This window comes from Martes martes (assembly GCF_963455335.1).
Source record: "Martes martes genome assembly, chromosome: 6".
Taxonomy (NCBI): domain Eukaryota; kingdom Metazoa; phylum Chordata; class Mammalia; order Carnivora; family Mustelidae; genus Martes; species Martes martes.
In genome coordinates this window covers 75,108,599-75,132,799 of record NC_137893.1, presented here as the reverse complement: position 1 = coordinate 75,132,799, position 24,201 = coordinate 75,108,599, and the positions used below count along the sequence as shown (strand labels likewise).

General features: G+C 42.5%; 1 protein-coding gene across 1 annotated transcript in view; it reads left to right on the top strand.

The window, feature by feature from the left end:
- TPD52L1 (TPD52 like 1) overlaps positions 1 to 23,092 on the top strand; it is a 97,801-nt gene extending 74,709 nt beyond the window's left edge. The window contains exons 4-7 of the mRNA XM_080806855.1: positions 8,952 to 9,053; positions 13,671 to 13,709; positions 16,876 to 16,936; positions 22,444 to 23,092. Coding sequence (XP_080662981.1) covers positions 8,952 to 9,053; positions 13,671 to 13,709; positions 16,876 to 16,936; positions 22,444 to 22,572 — 331 coding nt within the window. The 3' untranslated portion in view covers positions 22,573 to 23,092. The remainder of the gene's footprint in view (positions 1 to 8,951; positions 9,054 to 13,670; positions 13,710 to 16,875; positions 16,937 to 22,443) is intronic.
- The last annotated feature ends 1,109 nt before the right edge of the window (positions 23,093 to 24,201 follow it).

The window sequence follows — 24,201 nt, the reverse complement described above, 5'->3', positions numbered from 1 at the left end:
GAGTTATTCGACTATGGTGGTGCTTTTCTAATGACATAAAATATTTTGCTTGCCAGGTGTTCTTGTATCAAAGGGAAGAAGGTGTCCACCTCATGATGTAATTTTTCTTTTTCTGTGAGTTGGGGGGTAAGGGCTGATGGATAAAGTTCCTATCCCTGGCTCTCACATTAGCCCCCAGTTTCTGTCTTTGTATTATGCATTTTCTTCCCTGGCATTATCCAGTGGATGGTAAAGATTGCATCCCTAATATTTTAGTGGAAATCAATTTTTCTCTTTGCAGGTACTTTTCTCCCAACATAGATAGGCCTGGCAGTAGGAACAAGTACCAGTGATGGACAGCAAGCACTTCGGTTTTGCCGGTGGTCAGCTCTGCCTGCTGGCTGCGGAAAACTAAGCCCTAAGACCCAGTGAAGGGGCCCTTTGTATGAAGAGTTCCATCTAAACGGAACTTGGCGTCTCCCCACTCTGCTTCCCATAGGTTCCATGTTCAGAAGAATGTTCTCTTCCCCTGCCACAGCCTCTTAGTCTTAACTGCTCCTATGCTGGTGTCCCCTCAACAGCATCAGAGCACAGCCCAGAGTAGGGGCAGGATGGAGCCAGGGAGCCCATGGAGTTACCTCCGGAGGCAAATTAACCTTCCCCAACCCAATGGTGACAATTATGGAAGACCTTAAGAGACTGCATGGTGGTGTTTATCAATGTAAATTATATACGGCAACACTATTAAGTGAGCTTCTCTGTCAGTAGTTTGGGCTTCCGTCTTTGCACTTTGGTGTCTTAAACCACTTAATGGCCCTGACAGAGTGAGGCGGGACAAGCTCCAGCATCCTGGTCCTGGGCGCCTCCTGTCACGCTGATCTGAGCCTCCTTCGAGGGTGTAAGACCCAGGCAGGATCTTGCTGCTTGGGCTCCCGAAGCACACTGCAGGAGTGGGCTGATCCAACAGAGGGCAGGATGACTCCGGCGCTCCCGTTGCTGAAGGGAGGGACGGAGCAGCCCATGTCTGGGCAGAGGCTATGTCAGGTTTGCCCTAGGTCTGAGGGGGCTGGGTGGGGAGAGATTCACAGTCATGGGAGACACGGAATTAGAGGGAACAAGTTCAAGGAGGGTGGGTAGCCTCCTCCCACACGGGAAAATATATAGTCTCTGGTTTCCTCATGTTTGAGAAACAAGTTGGTTTTATAGTCAGGCAGTCTAGTTAGTAGCAAGCCTTTTGTCGAATGAATAGACTTATTCCCTAGGGTTATGGAGCTGAAAGACTCGTCAGGACAACAGAGTTTGGTTTTTGTTTTTGTGTGTTTTACAAGCTATTCCCAATAACCAGTTAAACGGTAAGTATGAGGAGTGATGTGAAGGAAAATAGTGTTGTGTGTGAAGCAGGAGACTGAACCTTGCCTGGGGCCTCCGGGAAGGTTTTTCAAGGCAGAAGATGGATGCTTCAGCAGAGCTCTGACGGATGAGTGGGAATTTCATCAGGCCGGGAGGGGCAGGGGGAGCCTCCTGGGGGAGGCACAGCCTGCTGATGGCCAGAAGGAGAGAAGGCTCCCTCTCCCCGCCACCCCCCGGGAAAGCAGTCCAGTTCATTAGCGTTTCGGAGACAGCTGGGACAAGTGGCCAGGGGTTGCACAGGGCCTTGTGGTTCCTGTTAATAGAGTTACTCTTATTCCACAGGCACTAGAAAGCCATTAAAAGGGTCATGACATTTCATTTGCCCACCACCATGTCTTAAGTGTTGTTATTACCCAGGAGCTAATCTAAGCCCTCAGGATATGGGATTCAACAAGATGAACAAAGTTCTTAGCTTCCTAGAGTGTTGAAAAGAGCATGAAACCCGTGACAAAGCCACAATGGGAGGAGCTGTCAGAAGTCCCGTGATAAGGAAGCAGAGGCTGACGGGCCAGAGGAGAGGGCAGAAGCCACTGTGATGGAGTCCCAGGCAGGGAAGTCCTGTCCTAGTGCCGTCCTGGGAGGTTACTCTGAGCTGACATCTGAATGACCAGAAGGATCCTGTCTTGTGATGATGTAAGAGAGACCTTTGGGGTTGAGGCAAAAGTTGCTGCAAAGACCCCGAGGCCGGAAGCCGTTTTGAAACGGAGAGAGAGGGGTAGAGGTCAGGGCCTCAGGAGCCTCCCAGACCAGGGGGAGAACTGGGATTCTTATTCCAAGGGCTCTGGAGGCCACTGGAAGATTTGAAGCAGGAAGTAATCTCTTCCAATTCACCTTTAAAAAAAAAAAAATCACTCTGGTTTCTTTGTGTTCTACAGAATGGAGAGAGGCAGGAGTGAAGACTGGAAAATCATTTCTGAGACGATTGTAGTAGTCCACTTTGGTGAGGATAGTGAGGGACAGAGAGGGGACGGGATTTGGAGGCCAGGCCAGGGGGGTTTCCCAAAGGTTTGGGGGTGGGAGAGGAGGGAAATGCAAGGATCAAATGTGACTGTCTGGTCTTTGACGGGGGGAGCCCGTTGAGCACCGGGACGGTTTACAGCAGTGGGCATTCCTTGCATCATGGCTAAGCCCGTGAGCTATGGACTTCAGTTGCTTGGATTGAAGTCTAGGTCCCCAGCATCGGTGAGATGAGATCATATTAGTACCTATCTCATAGGTAGTGAGGATTCAGTGAGTTAATCGTAAAGCAGGCAGAACGGTGTCATACTTTGTAGGACTGTTTGCTCTTCTAGAAAATAAGTCTAGTGGGGAGACTCAAGAGTTGGTTTTGGTGACAAACAAGTTTCTGTGTTGAGAGGCCCACTCAGGGGAAGAGTCAGGGATGGAAATAAACAGGGGGAGTCATCTGCATATTGATGTCATTGAAAGCCAAGGGACTACACGAAAGTTCCTCAGAGATTGTTTAATCAGTATGGATGATCATGGACTCCTCACTCTTAGGAATGATGTGAGCCTTCCTTTGTAAGGAAGAATCAATCCTTTTCTTAAGAGGGAAGCATAAGTATATCAGTAACATAATTTCAGGACAGCTCCTTTCTCCCACCCTCTCTTCTTGGCTGCCGAGGGAAGGGGAAAGGTCCTGATGACATGGGGGAGGGGGGCTTGGGTACAGAATCTGTTTTCACCCTTGAATTAATTAAATCCCTGCTGTTAGTGCCATGATACCCGTTCTAGGACAAGATCTATACCTCATAGGATGAAAATTTTGATGTGAGGGAATGAGGAGCTGGGTAGGGTTAGGTTGGGTAGAATTAAATTTCAAAGCTCTAAAAAAAAATTCTAGCTGTCAGAGGATTGAAGGTGATTCCCAGAGGCAATACTTTGCATACTGATTAAGCAATCATGACCTATTTAGTTTGATTTATACTGAAAAGAAAATCTATGATATGTTAATGAAGAAGGATCTTGGCATATTTTAGCCTGTGGTAGGATTCAAGTAGGAATAGGATGGAATGAGTAGAAATAATTACGCAGCCTACTGAAATTATCTCCTTTATGGAAAGATAACGGTACAGTAGCAGGTCGAAAGATCATCTGTATTCGGGGTTTGTTGTTGCTGTTGTTTCTGTCATAGTTCTGTCTTGCTTTGATTTGAGAGACTTTAAGAACACACACCAGAATTCCCATCACCTCCCTTTTCTGTTGTAGTCTTAAGGATTTTTGTTATTGTTTGTTCTCTGCTGCTTTTTTGTGTTGTCTTTAGGCTTTAAAGAGGCAGGGGGGAGGTGGGAGACTTTGAAGTGTTAGAGGTAGGGAGGCCACAGGAGGAGAAACTGAACCTCTTCTGTAGGTAGAAGGAGTAGGAATTCAGAAATCTGACATTCTCATGGGCTATTCAAACTGATAGCCTTCATTTTAATAAGTCTGCAGCCTCTGCTAACCCGTTCTCCACTAGTAAGCCCCTATGAGCTGTACTGCAGACCAAACAGTAGGTCTGCCAAGGGGAGGAGGTTTTGGGACAATTCCATCCCTTTGGAACAATTAATAAGTTCATCCTTATAAAGAGCAGCAAAATGCAGCCTTAAAAAAAATGTGCAGTCCTTGAAAATTGAAGTTTAGTTTATGATTTATTTACTCTTTGATTTTGTGCTTCTAAGACTTCCAAACCATTATAGTCAGTAATGATTGTTACCTCTTCTTTTATGAGGAGCCTGTCGTAATACCGTTGCGTTGGGAAGTGCCAGTGAAGATTAAAGACCTCATTTCAAAAGACACACACAGTCAATCTCTCAGATAGCTGTTTATTCTGCTTACCTTTTGCCTTTCATCTTGCCACACAAAGCAGGAGATAGACTCTTCTTTTCCAGGTTCAAGTGGTAAATCTTTTTTGGTTACATGTTTAGGGAACCTCCTGAAGAAAATAAGCCTAAACACTTCTGCATCTTTGGTGAGATGCTGCCTGGACAACTGTTAAAATGATAATCTTCTTAAAATCCCGTAACAGAAGATGTATCTATGCTATAAAATATCTTCTTGTAAAAAGACTCTGAATTTTTAATTCTTCTATTGGATGTTTAAAAAAATACTTTAAGTCAAAACATTTTAGAAGATATGCTTTCTCCTTTTGATTATGAACACTACTTTCAAATCCGTAAGGCATGACAAGGTGAATTGCATGAAAAGTCAGTAGAATAATAGAATGCCTTTTATTTGGTTTGCAGAGAGCTGTACCTCTCCCTGCTGAAGATCCCCTTCCTTGTTAGTGTGCTGGCCAGCCTGTTCTGGCCAGTAAATGTTATCCATTCCTTAAAGAAGATGTGGTGTAGGGGTGCATGTTGGTTAAGCGTCCAACTCTTGGTCTTGGCTCAGGCCCTGAACTCAGAGTCATCATCAGATCGAGCCTCACACTGGGCTCTGTGCTCAGCAGGGAGTCTGCTTGAGAATCTTTCTCCTTTTCCCTCTGCCCCCCTGCTTGTGTTCTCTCTCTCTCTCGAAATAAATAAATCTTAAGAAAAGAAAAGAAAAAGATGTGGCATATATATATACACCATGGAATATCATTCAGCCATGACAAAGAAGGAGATCCTACCTTTGGACAACAAGGACAAATCTCAAGGGCATTAGGCTAAGTGAAATAAGTCAGAGAAGGACAGATACTGTGTGGCATCACTCATATGTGGAATCTAAAAAAAATTTTTAAAGAAGTCAAATTCTTAGAGGCAGAGAGTAGAAGGGTGATTGCTAGGAGCGGTGGAGTGGGGGACATAGGGGAAGGTTGGTAAATGCAAACTTCCCTTTATAAGATGAATAAAAATCTGAGGCTCTGACGTGTAACAGTGACTCTGGTTGGTACCTGCATTGTGTAACCGAAATTTGCAAATAGGTCTTAAATGTTCTCACCAAAATATATATAAAAACATGCGAGGTGATGGATGTGTATTAACTAGGTGGGAGGAGTTCTTTTGCAATGTATATGTCTATCAAATCATCACGATGTACACTTTAAATATCTTACAGTTTTGTCATTCATACCTCAGTAAAGCTGACCAAAAAAAAGGACTATCCATTCCAGCCAAATGATCTCTGAAAAGTAAAGCCTGTGTTTCCATTGACTTTCAGTGAAAAGTAGAAGGTTTACTTACACCCTAAATTTTAAAAAAATCTCCCAGTCAGAAGTCCTGGGTGAGTTAACACATATAGATATGCAGTAAGTGTGAGCTACTGTTTGCTAGCACAGTTACACTTCTACCAAAAAAAGGCCTGGACTAGATGCCAGCCTTGTTGGGACACAGGTTCCCACATAGCTGCTGTTTGTTGGAAACGCTCCGAAGCCCATGAGGACAAATTGCCCTTCCTTCATCGGCAGGCTTCCGTGGCCTTCCTCCAGAGCCAGAAGCCGCACGCTGCCAAGTCCTGACTGTCTTCTGGAGCTGAAGTCTGGCAGTCCACCTGGACTCTCTTTCCTTCCCCTGGCCTCCTGTGGTCCTCGCTCCGGCTTATCCAGGCCTCGGGGACACGGAACTGATGAACGAGATGCAGCCCCAGCCCTCAGGAAGTGCACGCAGGTCATGGAGGCAGACTCAAAAACCGTAATTGGAACAAAGTGAAAAATGTGTTGGGAAGGAGCATCACAGTGTGCAAAGTGCATCACAGGCACACAGAGGATAGGCACGTAACACGGATCGCTGGGAGCATCTGCTCCCGTCTTTCTGCCTCCCCATGCACAATGGACAGCAAGCTGAGAGTCCCGTAATGTTCTGACGTTTGTTTCAGGAGAATGTATTCGTTCCCTTTGCGTCACGTATGTGACTCAGCAATAGTGTAACTCTATATTTAGCTTAAAATAAGAGACATCACCTAAAACGCTAAGTACCGTTTCTATTTAAATTACAAGGTCGTCAGGTGAATCAGAAGGTTGGTGTTTAAGTTGTTTTTCATTATTTGAATATTACTGAATGTAATTTTATGTGATAAGGTTGAGAGCTGGTTTTAAGCATTAGGAGACCGGACTGTGCGCCAAATTCCATGGCATAATAAAGGGAGTAAGATGTAAATGGAATGACATCCTTCAGGGTTTTCAGTGGCCTGCCAGGAGGGTCTTTTTTCAAGATGTGAGCGCCTCGCCTCTGGTAGAGATGTGTAGGACTTCATTCATTTTAGGATCGAGCCCAATTCGAATGCAGTGTAAGCGTGCAGGGTCTGTGTAGGAGCGGTACACAGCTCCGGGGGGACCCTCGGCTTACGCTGTGCTGTGAGTAGTGCTTCTTAGAGCTTTTAAGTGCTCTGAGCCCACTGGCCTATTTCTCACGGGATCCCTGGTTATTTTGTTCTGGGAAGCCACTTCTTCCCATACCACCCTCTCTCATTGCCCCCCACCCCCAATCTATTTCCCTCAATTATCGGTCTCTATGTAATGTATGTAGGATGCCTAGTAATTGTTTTTAAGAAATGCGGTCGTTAGTTTAGGGAGGAGAAGTGTAAAAATGTGGGGAAAGAGGTACATCTTAGAAGTCTTCAGATGCACTATTACTACTTTTCTCCACAAATACTTGAGCTATAGACAGCTGACCTAACCTACCTTCCAATGTCTGTCATCTCCAAGGTGAGAAGACGTCCGGCCGGAAGGCAGGCACACTAGTCCTAGCCCTGTCTCTGTCTCTAAAAGGTCACACAGTTCTTCCGGGCCTCAGTCCCGTCATCTGTAGTCTGAAGAAATTGCACTCTAGTGCCTTTCAGATTTAACATTATGTAATCCTCAGAAATAAAGACTTAACAGTCCTGGAATGCCTGGGTGGCTCCTTTGGTTACGCATCTGCCTTTGGCTGAGGTCATGATCCCAGGGTCCTGGGATGGAGTCCCGCATCAGGCTACTCGCTCAGCAGGGAGCTTGCTTCTCCCTCTGCCTACCACACCCCTGTTTGTAAGCTTTCTCTCTCTGACAAATAAATAAAATCTTAAAAAAAAAAAAAAAGCGAACAGCCCTAAAAGTCTCTCTTCAACACTCCTTTGAGCTCTCCATATGGTTGGTTTTAAACTTTGAAATTTCACCTAAGTATGGAGTTGCACTTTTCATGGTGAGGACTTAATGTCACTAATACTTCACTAAAGTAGTCAGAAGCCTGTGTATACCCATCACACTTTGTTCTAGACGAGTGTGTTTAAAACGTAATGTAGCTAGCTAACCCGAACCCTAACTTACTGCTGACTAGATGTGCTTCCCCCTGACTAGCTGTTTTGAAATTAAGCCGTCAAATTCAGAATGTGATAAACATACAAGTGTCCAAAAGTCACCTCATCTCAAAATTCAAAGCATTCTCCAGTATATAAACTACAGGGAACAGTTTATAAGGAACAGGTACACACAAAAGTTAAATATTTGCTCTAATTGCAAGAAATTCCTGTAGAAATGCAAGAGCAACGGAAGCAGCAATTCCCTAACTACTCTCTGGTCCCAGCTTCACACAGAGGTCATCGATGTTGCAGGGTCTTTCTTTACTTTTCCCTTAAGCCCCCTTTTAGGCTGTATAGAGTCAGTGCTGGGTGGGTGCTCGATGCTCCTCCTTCCCTTGCCTCCCTTTCCTACCTGGCCCGACCCCCAGAGCCCAGCTCTATGCTGCTGACACCCACTTGGCCAAGGCCCCAGGGATCTCTGGCCCTGATTGACAGCAAAAGGTGACTTTCACAATCTGACTAAGGGTGCCTGCTTTGCTCTTTGTAATTTTTCAAAGTGGGACATTTACAAGACAACAAAACCCTCCCCTCCTTTTTTTTCTGCCAGATATGATGGGATCATGTGGCAGAGCAGCCAGAGCAAAAGCTTTAAGGCAGGATGGGGCCTAGTAGGTCCATGGACCGGTGAGGAGGTCTGGGGCCTGGAGCAGGGGGCCGAGAGGACAAGCTTGTGTACAATCATCATGAGGCCCGTTGTATGGACTTTGGCTTCTACTCCAAGTCCTCAAGGAGTCAGTCTAGTGGGAACATCAGCCAATGTACAGACCATTGCTGAATTATCTTCCTAAAACTCTTTGAAAAAAGGTCACTATGTTTTCTTAAGATCATGTGCCCTTCTAGAATATTTCCAGGCATAAATGTTAGAAAAATAAGCGAAGTACTAGTTATATTTTGCCCTTTTCTGGTTAATTTTACCCCTGAACAATAAAAGCTGATTCTTCACATTGAAATACACATTTTCTCATTTCTGTGTTACCTTCGTTGGCTGTTTTCTGGCGAGTGTCTCTTCAAAGAGTTCGAATGCACACTTCAAGAACAACTGTAGTCTGAGAGCATGTCTGTTTGTAGTTACACATCTGATCTGCATGTTACACTTGCCTATGAATATTTTTCCTGAATTCAGATTGAGCAGCCTGACTTTCCCACCGATGGACAGCAGTCCACCCCTCATTCCCCAGACAATGAATAGAATCACTAACTTCTGTGGATCATTGTCTTCGTAAAGCTGTTTAGAAAAGGAATTTTCAAAGTAAGGAGGGAGAAGAATAGGGAATGTTCTGTGGGCGATCATCACGTATAAGCTGTGTTTCTGTGGTTCTGTTTACTTCCAGCTACAAGAAAACACACGAAACCCTGAGTCACGCAGGGCAGAAGGCAACTGCAGCTTTCAGCAACGTGGGGACGGCCATCAGCAAGAAGTTTGGAGACATGAGGTAGTGTGGGGCAGAACCATGGGGATGCTGCTAAGCCCTGGGCCTTCTAAGGGAAGGAGAGCTTTCTCTATTGGTTCGTCTTCCTAACATATTCTTTTTTAATTGGGTTAACATGTATTGTGGCTGATAATGATTGGTGACTGGGTTTTTATAATGGAGAGTTTTCTGCCTATAGGTCTGTTTAGTGAGCCTGGTCCCGAACATGCCCTTTCTACGAGGACATGACCTAGTAAAAATAGAAGATCCAGGGCTCCTTCAACTACTGGTAATAAGGGGGGATTTCAAACGAAGGCAGCACATACTGATTTTTATTCATTAAAATTTAAACAGTAAGTTAAAATATGCATTCAGTGGACTAGGCTCTGACAAACCATTCTAGGTTACATTTTCGTATACATCCATCTAGGATTTTTTTCTATGCTGAATACATACGTATTTATTCCTTTGTTCCAAAAAGGGGCCATGGTATATAGTCCTTGCACATTTGGGTTATTTTCAATATTACATTTTATATCATGTTAGGGTAAACATAGGATTTTGAACTGAGAACCAAGTGTCCTCACTATAGGCGCCAGAGAAAATAGTGCAGTTTTGACCATTTTTATTTTTTATAGTATGTTTTAGTAAGTTATCTCCTATAGAGTTGTTACTTTCATTTTTTAAAAACACTTTTGAAGTATACATTTTAAATGTCTTTTTTTAAAAAACTGCATATAAATTTTCATTGGATTCTGAAACCATTTCTTAATTACTCTACTGACTTCATACCTAGAGGAAATATCTATATTGTTCTGTTTAAGTTATTTTTGGTTTCATACATTACTGGATTGTGCCCCTGTACTATCTTAACAAGTTGGCATTTGTGAGGCTAGAGTTAAGTAACTACGTATGCATGAGTCTGAATACATTGTTTTATCTTCATAATTGTTGATAATGTGATAATGAAAAGCAACTGAAATTTTTCAGAGGCTGCATGTTATGAATAGGTAAACCTTCTGGATTATTAATTAACCCTCATTTTATTACAAATAAAATTTGCTGTCATGTCAATGGCATTAAGACGTTTATCTAAACTAATTAAATAATTTCTCAGAACAGAAAATCCCGTCTTACCTGCTATCTCCAAGAAAATATATTTTGCCATATTTATAAAATTTGTTCTCCACATACTTAGTTGAAACCTTCACTGGAACTCTAGAACCACAGCATGGTACTGGAGTATTATTTCTCCAAATTCAGGAGGCTTTACAAACACCTCTGAAGCCTGTTTACAGTACATATTCCAGACTCCACCTCTCAGAGATCACGCCTCAGTGGATCCTGGGTCTAGGAATCTGCATTTGTAACAAGTTCTTAAGTGATTCAGTGTCAGGTGGTCAGGTTACAAGGAGGACCCATGTAACCTAACTCACCTGTACCCAGGTGTTCTCAGTTATGAAATCGGGTAAGAGTAACGTCATCATCAGGTTATTATGAAAGTTGTAGAAGAGAGCCTGCCATTGATTAAGCACTCAATAAATGCTAGTTTTTATCCTAAGTGACCATCTCATTTACAAGGTGACCCCACATGTGGAAATGAGGGAGTATACATCAGCAGGAGGGCACTGTGGTATTTCACAAAGATTTTGTTGGTTTTGCTAAAAGGACGAGAGAGAATGAAGACCGTTCACTTATGAAATATGTTAACACATTCCCATTCATACACTGATTGGTTGTAACATCAAAGTCCTGTTAACTTCTTTTTCTTCTGTTTCAATGTGGCTTTATTTTAGGTTAATGAATGGTCTGTTTTCCAGAAGTTTCAAACGTTCCATTAATTGGTTCTCTATATAGAGGATACAGTACTTTCATTATAAACTGTGGCTAAAAATACTGGAGACTCAAATAGGGCCCTGTAATATGTTGTAGAGTTTGCAAAATTCAGACCTGTATTTTTCTCAAACTAGAACATCTAACATATATAACTGAGGATCAGTCACTATGAAAGCAACGAATATTACAAAAAATTTTTAGTTTTCAGTTACGCTAGAACAAGTAACATATGGGAAACTCATATTTGAAAATTACTTGAATTTTGATTAGTAAAGATTCTTAACTGAGAAAAGTAAGTTTTTAATTTTTCATTTAAATTGATTTGCCAATTTATAAAATGATAGAGAAATTTAAGAGTTGTATCACATTTTACTTTGAACCCCTTTTTTTAGTATAAAATATCATATTATCCTATATTCCTGTTATTTATACTGTAAAATTCCTTTGTGCATTCTGGGAAAAAATTTCTGAACTTGTTAAAAAAGATTGCCAGCAAAGTTCGGATACCAGTCTTTTTTTTTTTAATTATTACAAGTTAAAACTTACAGATTTTAAAAACTTAGAACTTGGGCCTTTTAATAAGTTAATAAAAAGCACTCTGTGAGGATTTAAATTGATGTGTTTTATAAAAACAAGTCATATTTTTCAAGCTAAGATTCTCATTTTATCCCAGTTGCCATTGACTGAGTCCCCATCACCCCGTCAGGCAACTGCCCCCTCTCTTTCTCTACCTGTAAAATAACATTGTTCACAGCTACCTAACTAAAATGCTTCCTGCAAAGTTAAAACGGGGACACATTTATGAAAGTACTCTGAAGCGATGAAAGCTCTTGGAATCGTTTTTATAATAATGCCAGTATCTTCTTGGAACTTCTCAGTCAGTCATTTGTTCAAACCACGTGTGAACAAGGAGATGAGGCTCTTCGGAGGAAGCATAGAACCTCTGTTAGAGTCCAACCCTCTCTCTGTAGTCATGAGAACAACAGTTAGAAGTACAACTTATAACAGGTTGGTACAGTGATTGTTAAGACACATTAAAAATATACTCCCAGAGAGTAATGAACAGAGTCAACGTCATCTTTGCTTTGGGGTTCTTGAGAGGGGGGACAAGGGTACCACAGTGCTGATATGCTAACTCTGGTCCTGCTCTCTCCTATGCTGCCCGGGCTGCAGGTCTCACTCCATCGGGTAAGCAATGCCTCCTAGGGCCCTACCGGTCCCCTTGAGGCTCCCTTCCTTCCCAGAACCCACTGCTCCCTTCACATCGTGGGTGTGTCTCAGCCAAAACACTGGGTCTCTTTTCCTGAGTGTGTTCGTGCCCAGGGAGTCACAGAGCGTAGGGCATCTAATGTGTTTGAATTTATTTAAGCATCTCGTTATCTCACTTCTGAATCATTTATACCAGTTTTCACTTGCTGAACAGTCTCCTAGGAATACCTTCCTACATTCTCAGTTCTTCCCGCGTTGGCAGAGGTCCTCAGAACTGAAAGGAGAAAAAAGGAAAAGTGGAAGTTGAGAGTTGTATGTTTTTGTGAGACTTGTAAAAAGTAAAATCGAGAAACGGGAAATTATTTTCTCTAGATTGTTGTGTTTTTCTGAACGTCTTGTAACGGTTATGGGGATGGTTCACCTTCAACTTTCTGTACCTTCTGAAGTTGAAGAGGAGAAATGTTACCAGAGCACCACACACGTTCGGAAGTGTGCAATTTCCGATTAAACCCTCCTTTAGCTGGAAACTTACTATATACTTTGGGGAGAGGTGGTGGATTTTTTCTTAAGAAAACTGCCTGTATTTAAAGGGATGAATAGATTGATAATGCTGATGGATTTGTTTTAGTAATTTCCTTTTTAAATATAATTTTGGGGAAATATTTGCCTGTATTTTCTAAGTGGAGTGTCTAAGTAGGACCATAAGTACTCCCTGAATTTCTTTGTCCTTTTCTTTCTGAGTTCTAGTAAAGTACTGCCAATACTGGTGACCTCAGTGGATGTTGTTGGGGAAGGGTGAGGCGTGTGATCCCTTCCTGTTAGCTTCTTGGGAGGAGAGACGCAGGGATGGTGTTGGAAAGTGTGATGGGGGAGCGCTGTCACAAGACATGGACCCTTACGTAGGGTTTCCTCCCTCAGCCCAGCCTGACTTCTGAGTGGAACTCACAAAGGAGTAACAGTTGATCCATCAGAGGAAAGATGAGCCAGCCATAGGATCAATAGAGTGAGGAGGCCGAAACTCTTAGAATTCTCGGAAATGTACAGATGTCCTAGACTGGATGTGGAGGTCCCTGCTCCCATGTTGGACTGTGTGGATTACATTAGCCTGCTATGTGTTTCCTTGAATGTCTTAAGTGAACTACCTATATTCCTCTGGAGAGTTTCTCTACAACGGAATGATTAGCTTTTACCTGCCTTTGTGCCTTCCTAGGTACAGCTCTTCCTCTCTTCCTGAAAGAAGAAAGAAGGGAAGGGAGTGGGAGTTGAACCTGGGGAGGATGTCCACGGGCTCCTGGGCGCATCTGGAAAAACCAGACATTCTCCTCAGATTTCCTGACCTACCGGGAACCCACAGGAAGTAAAATAACACCCAACTTGGACAGTGTACTCTTCCTTTGTAATCTTAAAAGCTGGATGGGTTGGCCCATCCTACCCAGCGAAAACAAATGTCATCTTGGTGGGGTGGGCAAGGAATACTTCCGACAGTTGAAATTGCTGCTTTAGAACTGTGAATAGGGAGTTTCTCATGTACTTATGTTGTGCTATCTTCTTTTTTCCTTTTTTTTTTTTCTCTTTTAATCTGCTTTTGCCCTGAAGCTACTCCATTCGCCATTCCATAAGTATGCCTGCTATGAGGTAATGTGTTATAAATTAATTTATATAATATCGATGCAGAATGTGTATGTATGAAGTGTTACTTTATTGATAGTTAACTTTGCCGAGCTTTTCCCCTCTCTTAATATGAAAGGAAATGCAAACCTTCCTTACTGTCTATCCCGACAGCCTTCAGGAGAAAAGCCAGACAGTTCTGTGGAAGGAGGGTGTAATGGGCTTCAGCTTCTGACCAAACACACTGGCTTAAGTCCAGTGTCTCCTGATTTGTGTGACCTGAGACAAGTTACTTACCTAGCTCAATCTCCGTTCCCTTACCTGTTGTGTGACACAAAGTAACCTGTGTGACACACATTCTTAGCTTAGGGCCTGGAGCCACCACACCTCCAAAGGCAGAAATATGTGCCTTATTTCAGCAGAAATAAACGCAAGCCTGGGAGAAGGGTTACATTGAAGGACTACAGCTGTAGAAAGGATACCACCACGGTTTTTTAAGGTAGATGTTAAGATGAGGTGTCTGTTAGGCAATGAAAATGTTATTAAAATCACTAGCTGGATGAAAACTTCTGAGAAAGACATTCCCCACTTCCGGTTTGTGTAGCTTAGTGAGGCAATCAGATAAAAGCACACGAATAGTAACAAGGTATGGAAGAATGAATGTCAGATTGCAGGGGCGGGGGGAAGGGTCAGGAGATGCAGATTGTAGACCAGCTCTGCCAAGGATGAACTTTGCAGCCTTGGGAAAGTCATCTCACTGGTGTCAGTTTCTTCATATTTAAAATAAGAAGCTAAAACCAGATTTACTGCTCTTCCCACTGCTCTTGCCCTGGACTTCCGTTGTGGGGGGTGGGGGGGGGGGCATGAGCCTTCCGAGACCCTTCCCTGCTTCAGTCCAAACTGTGCCTCTTCTACCTGCTTTATAGTATGGATTGTGGTGTGATATGTTAGAGAGGGGGTTCGGTTGCTCTAAATGGTTTGAGACCACTGCAGCCAAATTCTTTCCAGGGTCATTTGTAGCAGTAGTGATCTGATTAAATCTGAGTGAACAGTTTCTCCCTGTTCTCCAGTACACCGTCTAGTGTAACTGAATTAGAGGAATGTCTGTTTTATTATCCTGAGGATGTTTCTTCCACACTGAGGTTATATGGTTACTTTGGAAATTTAGCCACAGTATTTGATTTCCCTAATTTGGTGCTAAATAGGGAGCACAGATTCAAGATTGCTTAGTCCATCTTTGAATGACTTGCACCCCCTAGCATAAAAACACTCAAATTGAGTAGTGCAACCTGCAGCTCTGAGCTTCTTTATTTGTCATCTTTTTTTTATTAACTGTTTTTTTTTAAAGATTCTATTTACTTATTTATTTGTCAGAGAGAGAGCACAAGCAGAGGGAGAAGCAGGATCCCCACTGAGCAAGGACCCTAATGCGGGACTCGATCCTAGGACGTGGGATCACGACCTGAACCAAAGGCAGACGTTTAACCAACTGTCTGTTAGCTTTTAAGTCTGGGTGTCAAAAGAAGTTCTTGCAAAAAATTAACACAGCTTTGCTTTGTGAATCCATCTAGTGGCTTATGGGTCAAATGTAGTCCTCATAATCTTGCCTGAAACTAACTTAAAAAATTTTTTTTTTACTCATCTAACATATACCCATGATCCCTTCAGCTGAACTGTCTGGCCAGGGCTTGGCCAGGGCTAATCAATGACAGGCAGGCATATGAGCAGGCTTGCCCACATAAAACCTGCAGTGGAAGTAAGGGGCCAATAAATACATAAATTTGAGTCACTGAGGTAAAAATTCACTAATATTTCATCATGAAACAGCAATACGAGGGAGGATTACTCATAGGAATTTGACTCCTGCTTGAGTTGTTTGCAAGGTGTGATGTCATCCATGGGCTCTCTGAACTCACCACGGTTAATCCCTACAGCAGAGATGTGGATACATTTCTGACCATCTGGAGTGTCAGAGTCTCTGGAGGTAATCTCTAACAAAGCCAAATTCAGTCCAAAACATGTTATGGACATTAGTTTCCTCTTGATAGTATTAGAGCCGTGCTTCATTCCACACCATACAAAGATGCCCATCTATTACACCAGTTCTCCCTTAACAAAATTCCTCTAGGCCATTCGTCCTATTTCATTTCGCCTTCACTCAAGAGAGAGTAACAGGTGGCTTATCAAATAAGTAACATTCAGTTGAATTATTTGACCTGAAATTGATGGCAATCATTGTTGCTGAATGCTGACATAGATACAAGATTTAAGATACATTTTTAGTTCCTTCTTGGCTCCTGTTTCATTAGCTGGACCTGGGGATATCCTTTTTAATGGTGATGATGTCATGAAATCCAGTCCAGGAAACCAAAACATACTAAATGAAGCACCTAATTCTTAAAGTAACAAGATGATGTATACAGAGTATTTAACATAATGAATGAGTCACCAATAAATTGTCGATAGACTGCAAAGATTTTGTAGGTAAGAGAACAAAGGTATATCCTCTTCAGGAGGAAGAATAACATGCTCATAAGACCATTTTGATCAAGCGTTAGACAAGTAATAGGTATATTTCAACTTAAAATAATGAAAGCATTGACTCCCAGAAACACTACTTCATGGAAATTGACAAAATGATTACTTTCTAAGGCATGGAAGAGAAAAATTTATGAACCTTTTTTTTCCCCCTTGAGTTATTTCTGAAATAAATAACTTCAAAATTCCAAGTGGGAAAATTCTAACATGACATTCTTCAGACAGACTTTCCATTGCTCACCAAAAAGAAACAAACAAAAAAACAAAACAAAACAAAACAAAAAACAAGTTGGGAAAAGGAGTGCTACAATAGAAACAGTTAATTAGCAAATGACAAATTAAGCTATCACTCCTTTGACTCATTGGGAAGATTTCCAGCGCACCTTGGAATTATTACGGTGGTGTCATTAACAAATGCTGTCCTGTTTATTATAGGAATCTCTTACTTAGAAAATTTCCATGTCAGGTTATGGTTTGTGGTTCTGACCTAGCAGAAATGAAAACATACTTTAAAAGCATGCTTGTCGTAGGTGGAGAACCGACAGCTGGCTCTGGTGCAGAGATGATGTTTACAGTTGAGAGCAGAAAGCCAGGCAGCTCGGTTGCTAAGACAGCTGGGTCTTTGGAGCTGACCTCTCTTTTTTTGTTATTTTAGGAATTCTCCTACTTTCAAATCATTTGAGGAGAGGGTTGAGACAACTGTCACAAGCCTTAAGGTACAGATGAAGTGAATTTTGTGTCATGGGGTCCCGTTAATCAGGACAGCTTAGTCACTGTGGTGGTTAATTCTGAAGGTGGGACCGCCAGCATTCGGGGCAGCCGCAAAGGCAGTCTGCCCAGAGTCTGTCTTTTTCTTCACATCTAAATCTGTCTCTCAGTCAAACCGGTATTGGAGAGTGTTGCTGGATCCTCACAGAGTTGTTCCCGTAAACCATTCGGGGGTGATGACTTGTGAATATGAACTGGGATTTGTGTTCACATCTTTGCAGGCTTGAACTCTCTCGGGCTGTCCTCTCCAAAACTGGTATGTGAGAGACGATTGTGGTTAGGATCGAGGGTAAGAGAATTCTGAATTTAGAGGATAAGTGGAGGGTCACCCACAGCTCATAGACCCTCTGGTTTGCACGTGGACTAGCAAAAATGAACTTGGCCCCCTACATTGCACTGCTTCCCTCCTCCTGTCAGCTACCCGGTCTCATTTACTCCATTCCCAGACTGAGCACAGCACAGCATGGTGATCATGGCGGGAAAAATCAAACTGAGTCACAACGAACATTCTTTTGCAGTAACACATTTGATCCCAGGTTTTCAACTGAAAATATGCCTGTGTCATGGGAGGTGTTAAAAAAAAAAAAAAACACTTTATATTGGATTTATCGTTTCAGTGTAGTTGAGTTCACCTACAAAGGAAGAAAGTACAAATAAAATCAGTCTAGGCCCAAAATGCACAGAACTTCCAAAACAGGAAAAGTCTTTGAAATGACTAAGATTATTTTTTTAAAGATAGCAGTTAAATGATGACTTACAGAGTCTTGATATTCTTAGCGCTATTTTGTAGACGGTCCATTTCCGTATTTCCTTCTCTGGGAAAATGAAGAATGCTGGTGATCTTGAAGCAGAGCAAAAGCAGGTGTGTGCACATGCTGATCACCCGGCTGCCGCTGACTCCTCGCCCCCATGAGCTGCTCATGAGCCCGCAAGGTTGTCGGGCATCCCTCACTAGAGCTCCCGCATGCTCTGATTGTGACTTGGAGAGTCTTTCCTCTTAGGGGTGGTTCGTTCATACAGTCTCCTACTTCTGCTTTATCGGGCCTGGGGTTTGATGTTTAAGGCGCAGGAACGAGATGATGACTCAGCATTTCCCAGGCCTTGCTTTCATTTACCAACCTCATCGCTTAGTGAGTATCTAGGAACCCGTAGGAGCCATTGAATTGCCCCCACGTAGAGGGAAGACTTTTCATAAGGAGGGATGTGCAGTGCCTCAAACTTTTCTCTTGCCAGAGTATCAAGTTTCAAAAGAAAGGGTTCAGAAAATCCTGGGAGTTAATTTCTCAGCATTTAGTTGTCAGCCTTAGAGAGTGGAAGGAGGATAGATTTTGCTGCTTATTAGACCAGTTCTGACATAGGAGAAGTTGTACTTTTTAGGTTTTCTTTAGAAGAAGGAGATACGAAGAAGCAAAAGAAGAATAAAGAACAACCTATTCCCCTTTGCTTTTAGGAAGCACTGGTAAGCTCACAGCTCACGTGTGGTTTAAGTGTTTGATCCAGCACCCTGCGCTTCTCGCTTTTCTCTCTTCACTGGGATGGAAGGTGTAGAGCCTGCCTCCGCCTTCAGACATGAACAAAACTAACTCAGCCGACCAGATCCTAGCCTGTGTCAAGACTTCCTGAAAGTGGATTCAGTGTCTGCATTATTGTCCCCGGGGTTTAACAAGACTTACATCCCACCCACCTCTTATGTCACAGTCGATGCCTACTTCCTCTTCTTCTGCCCACCCAGGCAATGGAGAATAAATAGCTAATAATTGTGCTTTGTACAAAACTTCCCACTCACTCAGTCATTGCAAATTTCTCATTCTTTTTCTTTCTCCAGGCTAAATAATAGATGTTTAACCCTTCTTTATATAGTTTATTTGACGCATAGTTTTTTGTTCTAAATTTTCTTCAAAATTTCTATAACGTTCTTCAATTCTGGGTCCCAGGGCTGTTTCCGGCTGACTCACAAGTCAGTAAGGATGAATCAGTAAGGAAATACCTCACGGGTCTCTGTGCTGCGGTTCTATCACACATACTGCTTTAAGCCCAGTTTTTAAAAGCATCGCTCAAAAGGAATCATATTCATATTTGTATTAGAAATTATGTTCTGCTGGGAAGGGAGGTCCGTTCTTGCCATCTCCTCACACAATCTGTCACACACCTTGTGGGATTTATACCCAACTGATTGTTCTTCCTTTATACCCAGTTCTGTAGACAGCTTGGTTTTCCAGGAAAAATTTTCCATTTCATCACCATTATATAAAATTTAGTCCTGTTTGCCTAGGTCCTTGTAATACGTCACTGTCTCGACCTGAGGACTCTCGGCTGGTTTCACCTCTGCGCTCAGTGAGCACACTTTCTGTTGCTTCTAAAACAAGCAAACAAGCACAGCAAGAACCAGCTCCTATGAAACCGTAATTTATTATGTTTCACCATGTTCCAGTGAATCAGGAACAACTACATCCCTTCCAAGAGTTCTGGTCAGTCAGTCTTCCAGCCATTCTCTGAACCATGTCAAGCAGACCATAGTTCTAGTGCACCTCTTTTTGAAGAATACTTTGCAGAGCCTGACTTAAAAATCTTAAGAAAAAGACCAGATATATTTATTACTTCTTCGTGTCTTCTCAACGAGCCATATTATTATGAGAGATTAGGTGGCTCAACTCAATAATTCAAATAGAATTTTATGCAACCAACAATCATAGTTTTGGGGATAAAGTGACAAATGCCTGAATGAAGAGCCATAATGAAGGGAAGGGTCCAGAAGAGGTTTATTATTGTTCACATCTTTCCCGAAGCAACTCCTGACCTCAGTAATTGCTGTGTACAGTCATTCAACCCACGTAGTTAGGAAACCCCTTTATTCCACTCAACCCTCTCGGTTAAAAAAAACCCCTTCATTGCGCTCCCTTTTTTGCCAAATTGCTTTATTTTAAAACAATTCCCTCTTTTATTTTTCTGTTTTGATTTGAGAAAAGTCAAAAACTAGGAGAAGAGAAAACAACAAAGCCCGAAAGAAAACATCAGTAATTGGTATTCACTTGATTCAAAACTGTGTGTGACTTCTACTGCAAAACAGAGTGCAAGTACAACAAAGAGGAGAATGGGAACTCTTAATAGAGTAGATTACATTGAATTGATTGAATTGATCTCCAGAAAGAAATACACATAGTGAAAAGTCACATAGTTGAAAGCAACCCCTGCTTCTTCCCAGTGATGAGATGACACAGAGTAGAGGAGGAATCAGTCAATGCTCAGTGCTCAAGGTCTGCAAATCAAGGCCTGTGAGCCAAATCCAGCTAGCTGGCTATTCTTGAATGGCCTGTAAGCTAAGAATGGTTTTTATATATATATTTTAAAGATTTTATTTATGTCCAGAGAGGGAGAGATCACAAGTAGGCAGAGCAGCAGGCAGAGAGAGAGAGAGGAGGAAGCAGGCTCCCCAATGCAAGACTCAATCCCAGGACGGTGAGACCATGACCCGGGATGAAGGCAGAGGCTTAACCCACCGAGCCATCTAGGCACCCCGGTTTTTATATTTTTTAATGGTTGAAAAAAATCAAAGGAAGAATGCTATTTTGTGACTTGTTAAAATTAAACTACATGAAATTCAGTGTCCATACATATAGTCTTCTGAAAACACAGCCATGCTCATTCACTTAAGTGTTATTTTTGGCTGCTTTGCACAATGGTTGATTTGAGTATTCGTGACAGAGACTATGTGATTCCTAAGCTTAAAATATGTATTATCTGTCACTTTACAGAATAAGTTTCCTGACCCCAAGCAGAGTGGAAAATTCGAGTTAGGAATTGAATTTAAAGAGGCAGAGAGGGATTTTAGTGACAACTGGAGAAAAGCATATGCTTGTTTTGGAATGATTTAACTGCTTTTAAAACCTGGTTAGGTTTTTTAAAGGGCAGACCAGGCAGTAAGTGGTTATATCTCCCAGCATGAGTGGTTCTGTGAGTGATCACTTTGGTGGCACTGAGGAGTAGACAGCACTTTGGGAATAGCAACATTTTCTATTTTGTACCTTTCTTTTCCTCAGCATGTTTTTCCATATTGGTAATGGTTAAAGGAAAACCAATGTGACATTAATAAGACTTGCAATAAACATTAGATATTCTGTTGAAGGACCTTTTTAATAAGGAATTTTTCAAAACATTTTAACCGTATTTCTTAATATATTTCTTTTTTTTTGTTTTTTTTTTTTAATTTTATTTATTCATTTGACAGACAGAGATCACAAGTAGGCAGAGAGGGAGAGAGGAGGAAGCAGGCTCCCCGCCGAGCAGAGAGCCCGATGTGGGGCTTGATCCCAGGACCCTGAGATCATGACCCGAGCCGAAGGCAGAGGCTTTAAACCACTGAGCCACCCAGGCGCCCCTTAATATATTTCTTATAAATTGATCTCTTCCTGATTTTATTCTTATTACCAGTAGGAAGTTGACATAAAGGGAGCCCCCTCAAGCATCATAACTTTGCATTTCAAGTCAGGGTAATCCTTTAGGGGCAGCTGCCTAGAAAGATGTGAAGTAGCTAGTGCTTAAGATTTGAGTCCTGTCTTCCTCTCAGAACAGAGACCAGAAAGCATGTTCAGTGGAGCTGCTCAGCCTTTTCAAAAGCCATTTGTCAGGGATCCAGATAGCCTTTCTAAGTCCCAGTAGGAAGCCTAAATTGGAGTCACTTAAAGACGTTTATACCCTTTTTTAAAAAAAAAGATTTTATCTATTTATTTGACAGAGACAGAGCGAGAGAGGGAACACAAGCAAGGGGAGTGGGAGAGAGAGAAGCAGGCTTCCTCCCAGCGGTGAGCCCCATGCGGGGCTTGGTCCCAGGAACCTGGGATCATGACCTCAGCGGAAGGCAGACCCATAACGACTGAGGCCACCCAGGTGCCCTATACACTTTTTCTTTTTTAAGATTTTATTTATTTATTTGACAGACAGAGATCACAAGTAGGCAGAGAGGAAGGCAGAAAGAGAGGAGGAAGCAGACTCTGCTGAGCAGAGAGCCCAATGCGGGGCTGGATTCCAGGACCCTGGGATCACGACCTGAGCCGAAGGCAGAGGCTTTAACCCACTGAGCCACCCAGGCGCCCCCCCTACACTTGTTAAGTTGAGGGAATTTATCTAAACTCCGGTTCTGTTTTGATTACATCTACTCTCAGGGTGATGTGTAGACGAATGCACAGATCTGGATATGCTCCTGAAGGAACTGAGATTTTTAGATGTTAGGAGGAATGAAGAGAGGACCGCTAAAATTGTACGGAATTGAAGTTTTGGGTCCCATCCCAGATCCCAGTATGAATGGCATGCTAACACTCTACTAAAGGAAACCAACTTCTCTACACCCCTTTACGTTCCCTTTCAAGAAAAAAATTATCCCTGAATTTAAGAGTACTCCGTCTCACACAAACATTGCAGACCTGATGAACTAACTACGTTTGCATGTCTGCCCTTTCAGACGAAAGTAGGCGGGGCGAACCACGGCGGAGGCAGCTTCGAGGAGGTGCTCAGCTCCACGGCGCACGCCAGCGCCCAGAGCTCGGGGGGCGGGCCCCGGCGGGCCGAGGAGGAGGAGCTGCAGTGCTAGGCCCGCCCCCTGCGGCCGTCGCGGAGCCCCGGCCCCGCCCAGCGTGCCGGCGGCTGGGCCGACCAAAATCCCGCCCGGAAAAGCCCGCGCCTTGATGTTCTTCAAATGGCCTCTCCACGGAGTTTAATAAAATGATTTCCATTTTGTATTTGTGTTAATGATAGACCACGTGACTATCACAGTCAGTATCCGTAGATTGTCATAATTTAAAATGTCCCCACTCGAGCAGGTGGGGACAATTGGTCATTACCCTTGTCTTTGTGTAATAATTCAGCGTATATTTTCCAAACTTGTAGCTATTAATGATCGGTTTTGGTTTTCGCTTGGATTCCTTTATGATGTGCATGTCTTTGAAGGCTTAGAGTGAACCCTTCCAGTTCGGTCAGGTGGGTGGGATGGAGTTTTTTCTGACCCTCTTCAGCAACCCGGTGGGCTCACTGCAAATTTCATCAAACTGCTTGTGATCGCTCTCACTTGCATCAATTATGTATGTTTGTTTAAGCAATTAAAATAATCGGTTTTAATGAAGACTTTGAATTCTTAATTTCTTTACATCTTCAGGGCTGGTAATGACTTTAGGATGGTAGCTATGAATCTGCAGATGCTATTTTGTTTTATAATTTTAAGATTTTATTTGAGAGAGAGAGCACGAGCAGGGGGAGGGGCAGAAGGAGAGGGAGAAACAGACTCCTCGCTGAACAGGGAGCCGGAATCCAAGCTGGGGTCCTGCCCCTCTGTAATGCTATTTTAAATCAACGTCTACTGCTAATTTGGTGAACATTAAAATGCGTTAAGTAATTACAGCCTCAGCGACCCTACCAATTCTAAAATTCTATCCACGTAGAGTAGTAAACTTGGGTTAGGGAGATCTGAAAGGGGGTGGTCAGAAAATAGGAGAAACCGAGTTCTGCTTCCCCTTCCATTTTTCAAATTGCTCACATGAATGAGAAAAGCATATATTAATACAATCGGATTTCTGCAGGAATTTTTACCTTCCACAACATTTGCTTCTCTTTTCTTCTAAATGGCGCCATACATTTGTTACTAGGTAGCAGACACACATCCTATAGATGCAATTTTTAAATGAACACAGAATTGACCTATTAACTTATAATAGCACAGTTTAATATATATATTATATAACATATATGATATAATATGCCAGCTTTTATTCATGGTTTAATAAAGCCAGTCTGAAAAATTCTATTCAGATTAATGGAGCAGGACAATCCGCACATCTAACTGAAAATCAAGCTAGTTCAAAGCCACATAATCTCTGAGGCTTGTAATCTTAAGAGAGATAGGTATGGGGCTATAATCTTGAACCAGAGTGGACAATGAAGCCTTGCCAGTGGGATCGTTGGCATTCTCCCTAATTTAACCTTCCAGCATGCTGCTTGAACCCAAACCCTGTCCACCTGGTTTGTAATTTGCTCACCCACTGCTGCATGTTGCTGTCAAGCTCTGTGCTTTGGTTTGCCTTTGCCCAGTATATTTAAAATGGTCACCTTGTAGAAACTTGCTTCTTGGCCACATTCTTTTTGACTGCACTGTATTAGAAAAAGCAGTTACGTTGCTCTACACAAGTATCTTCATTCACCAACCGATTTCTGCTGAGATAAGTCTCAC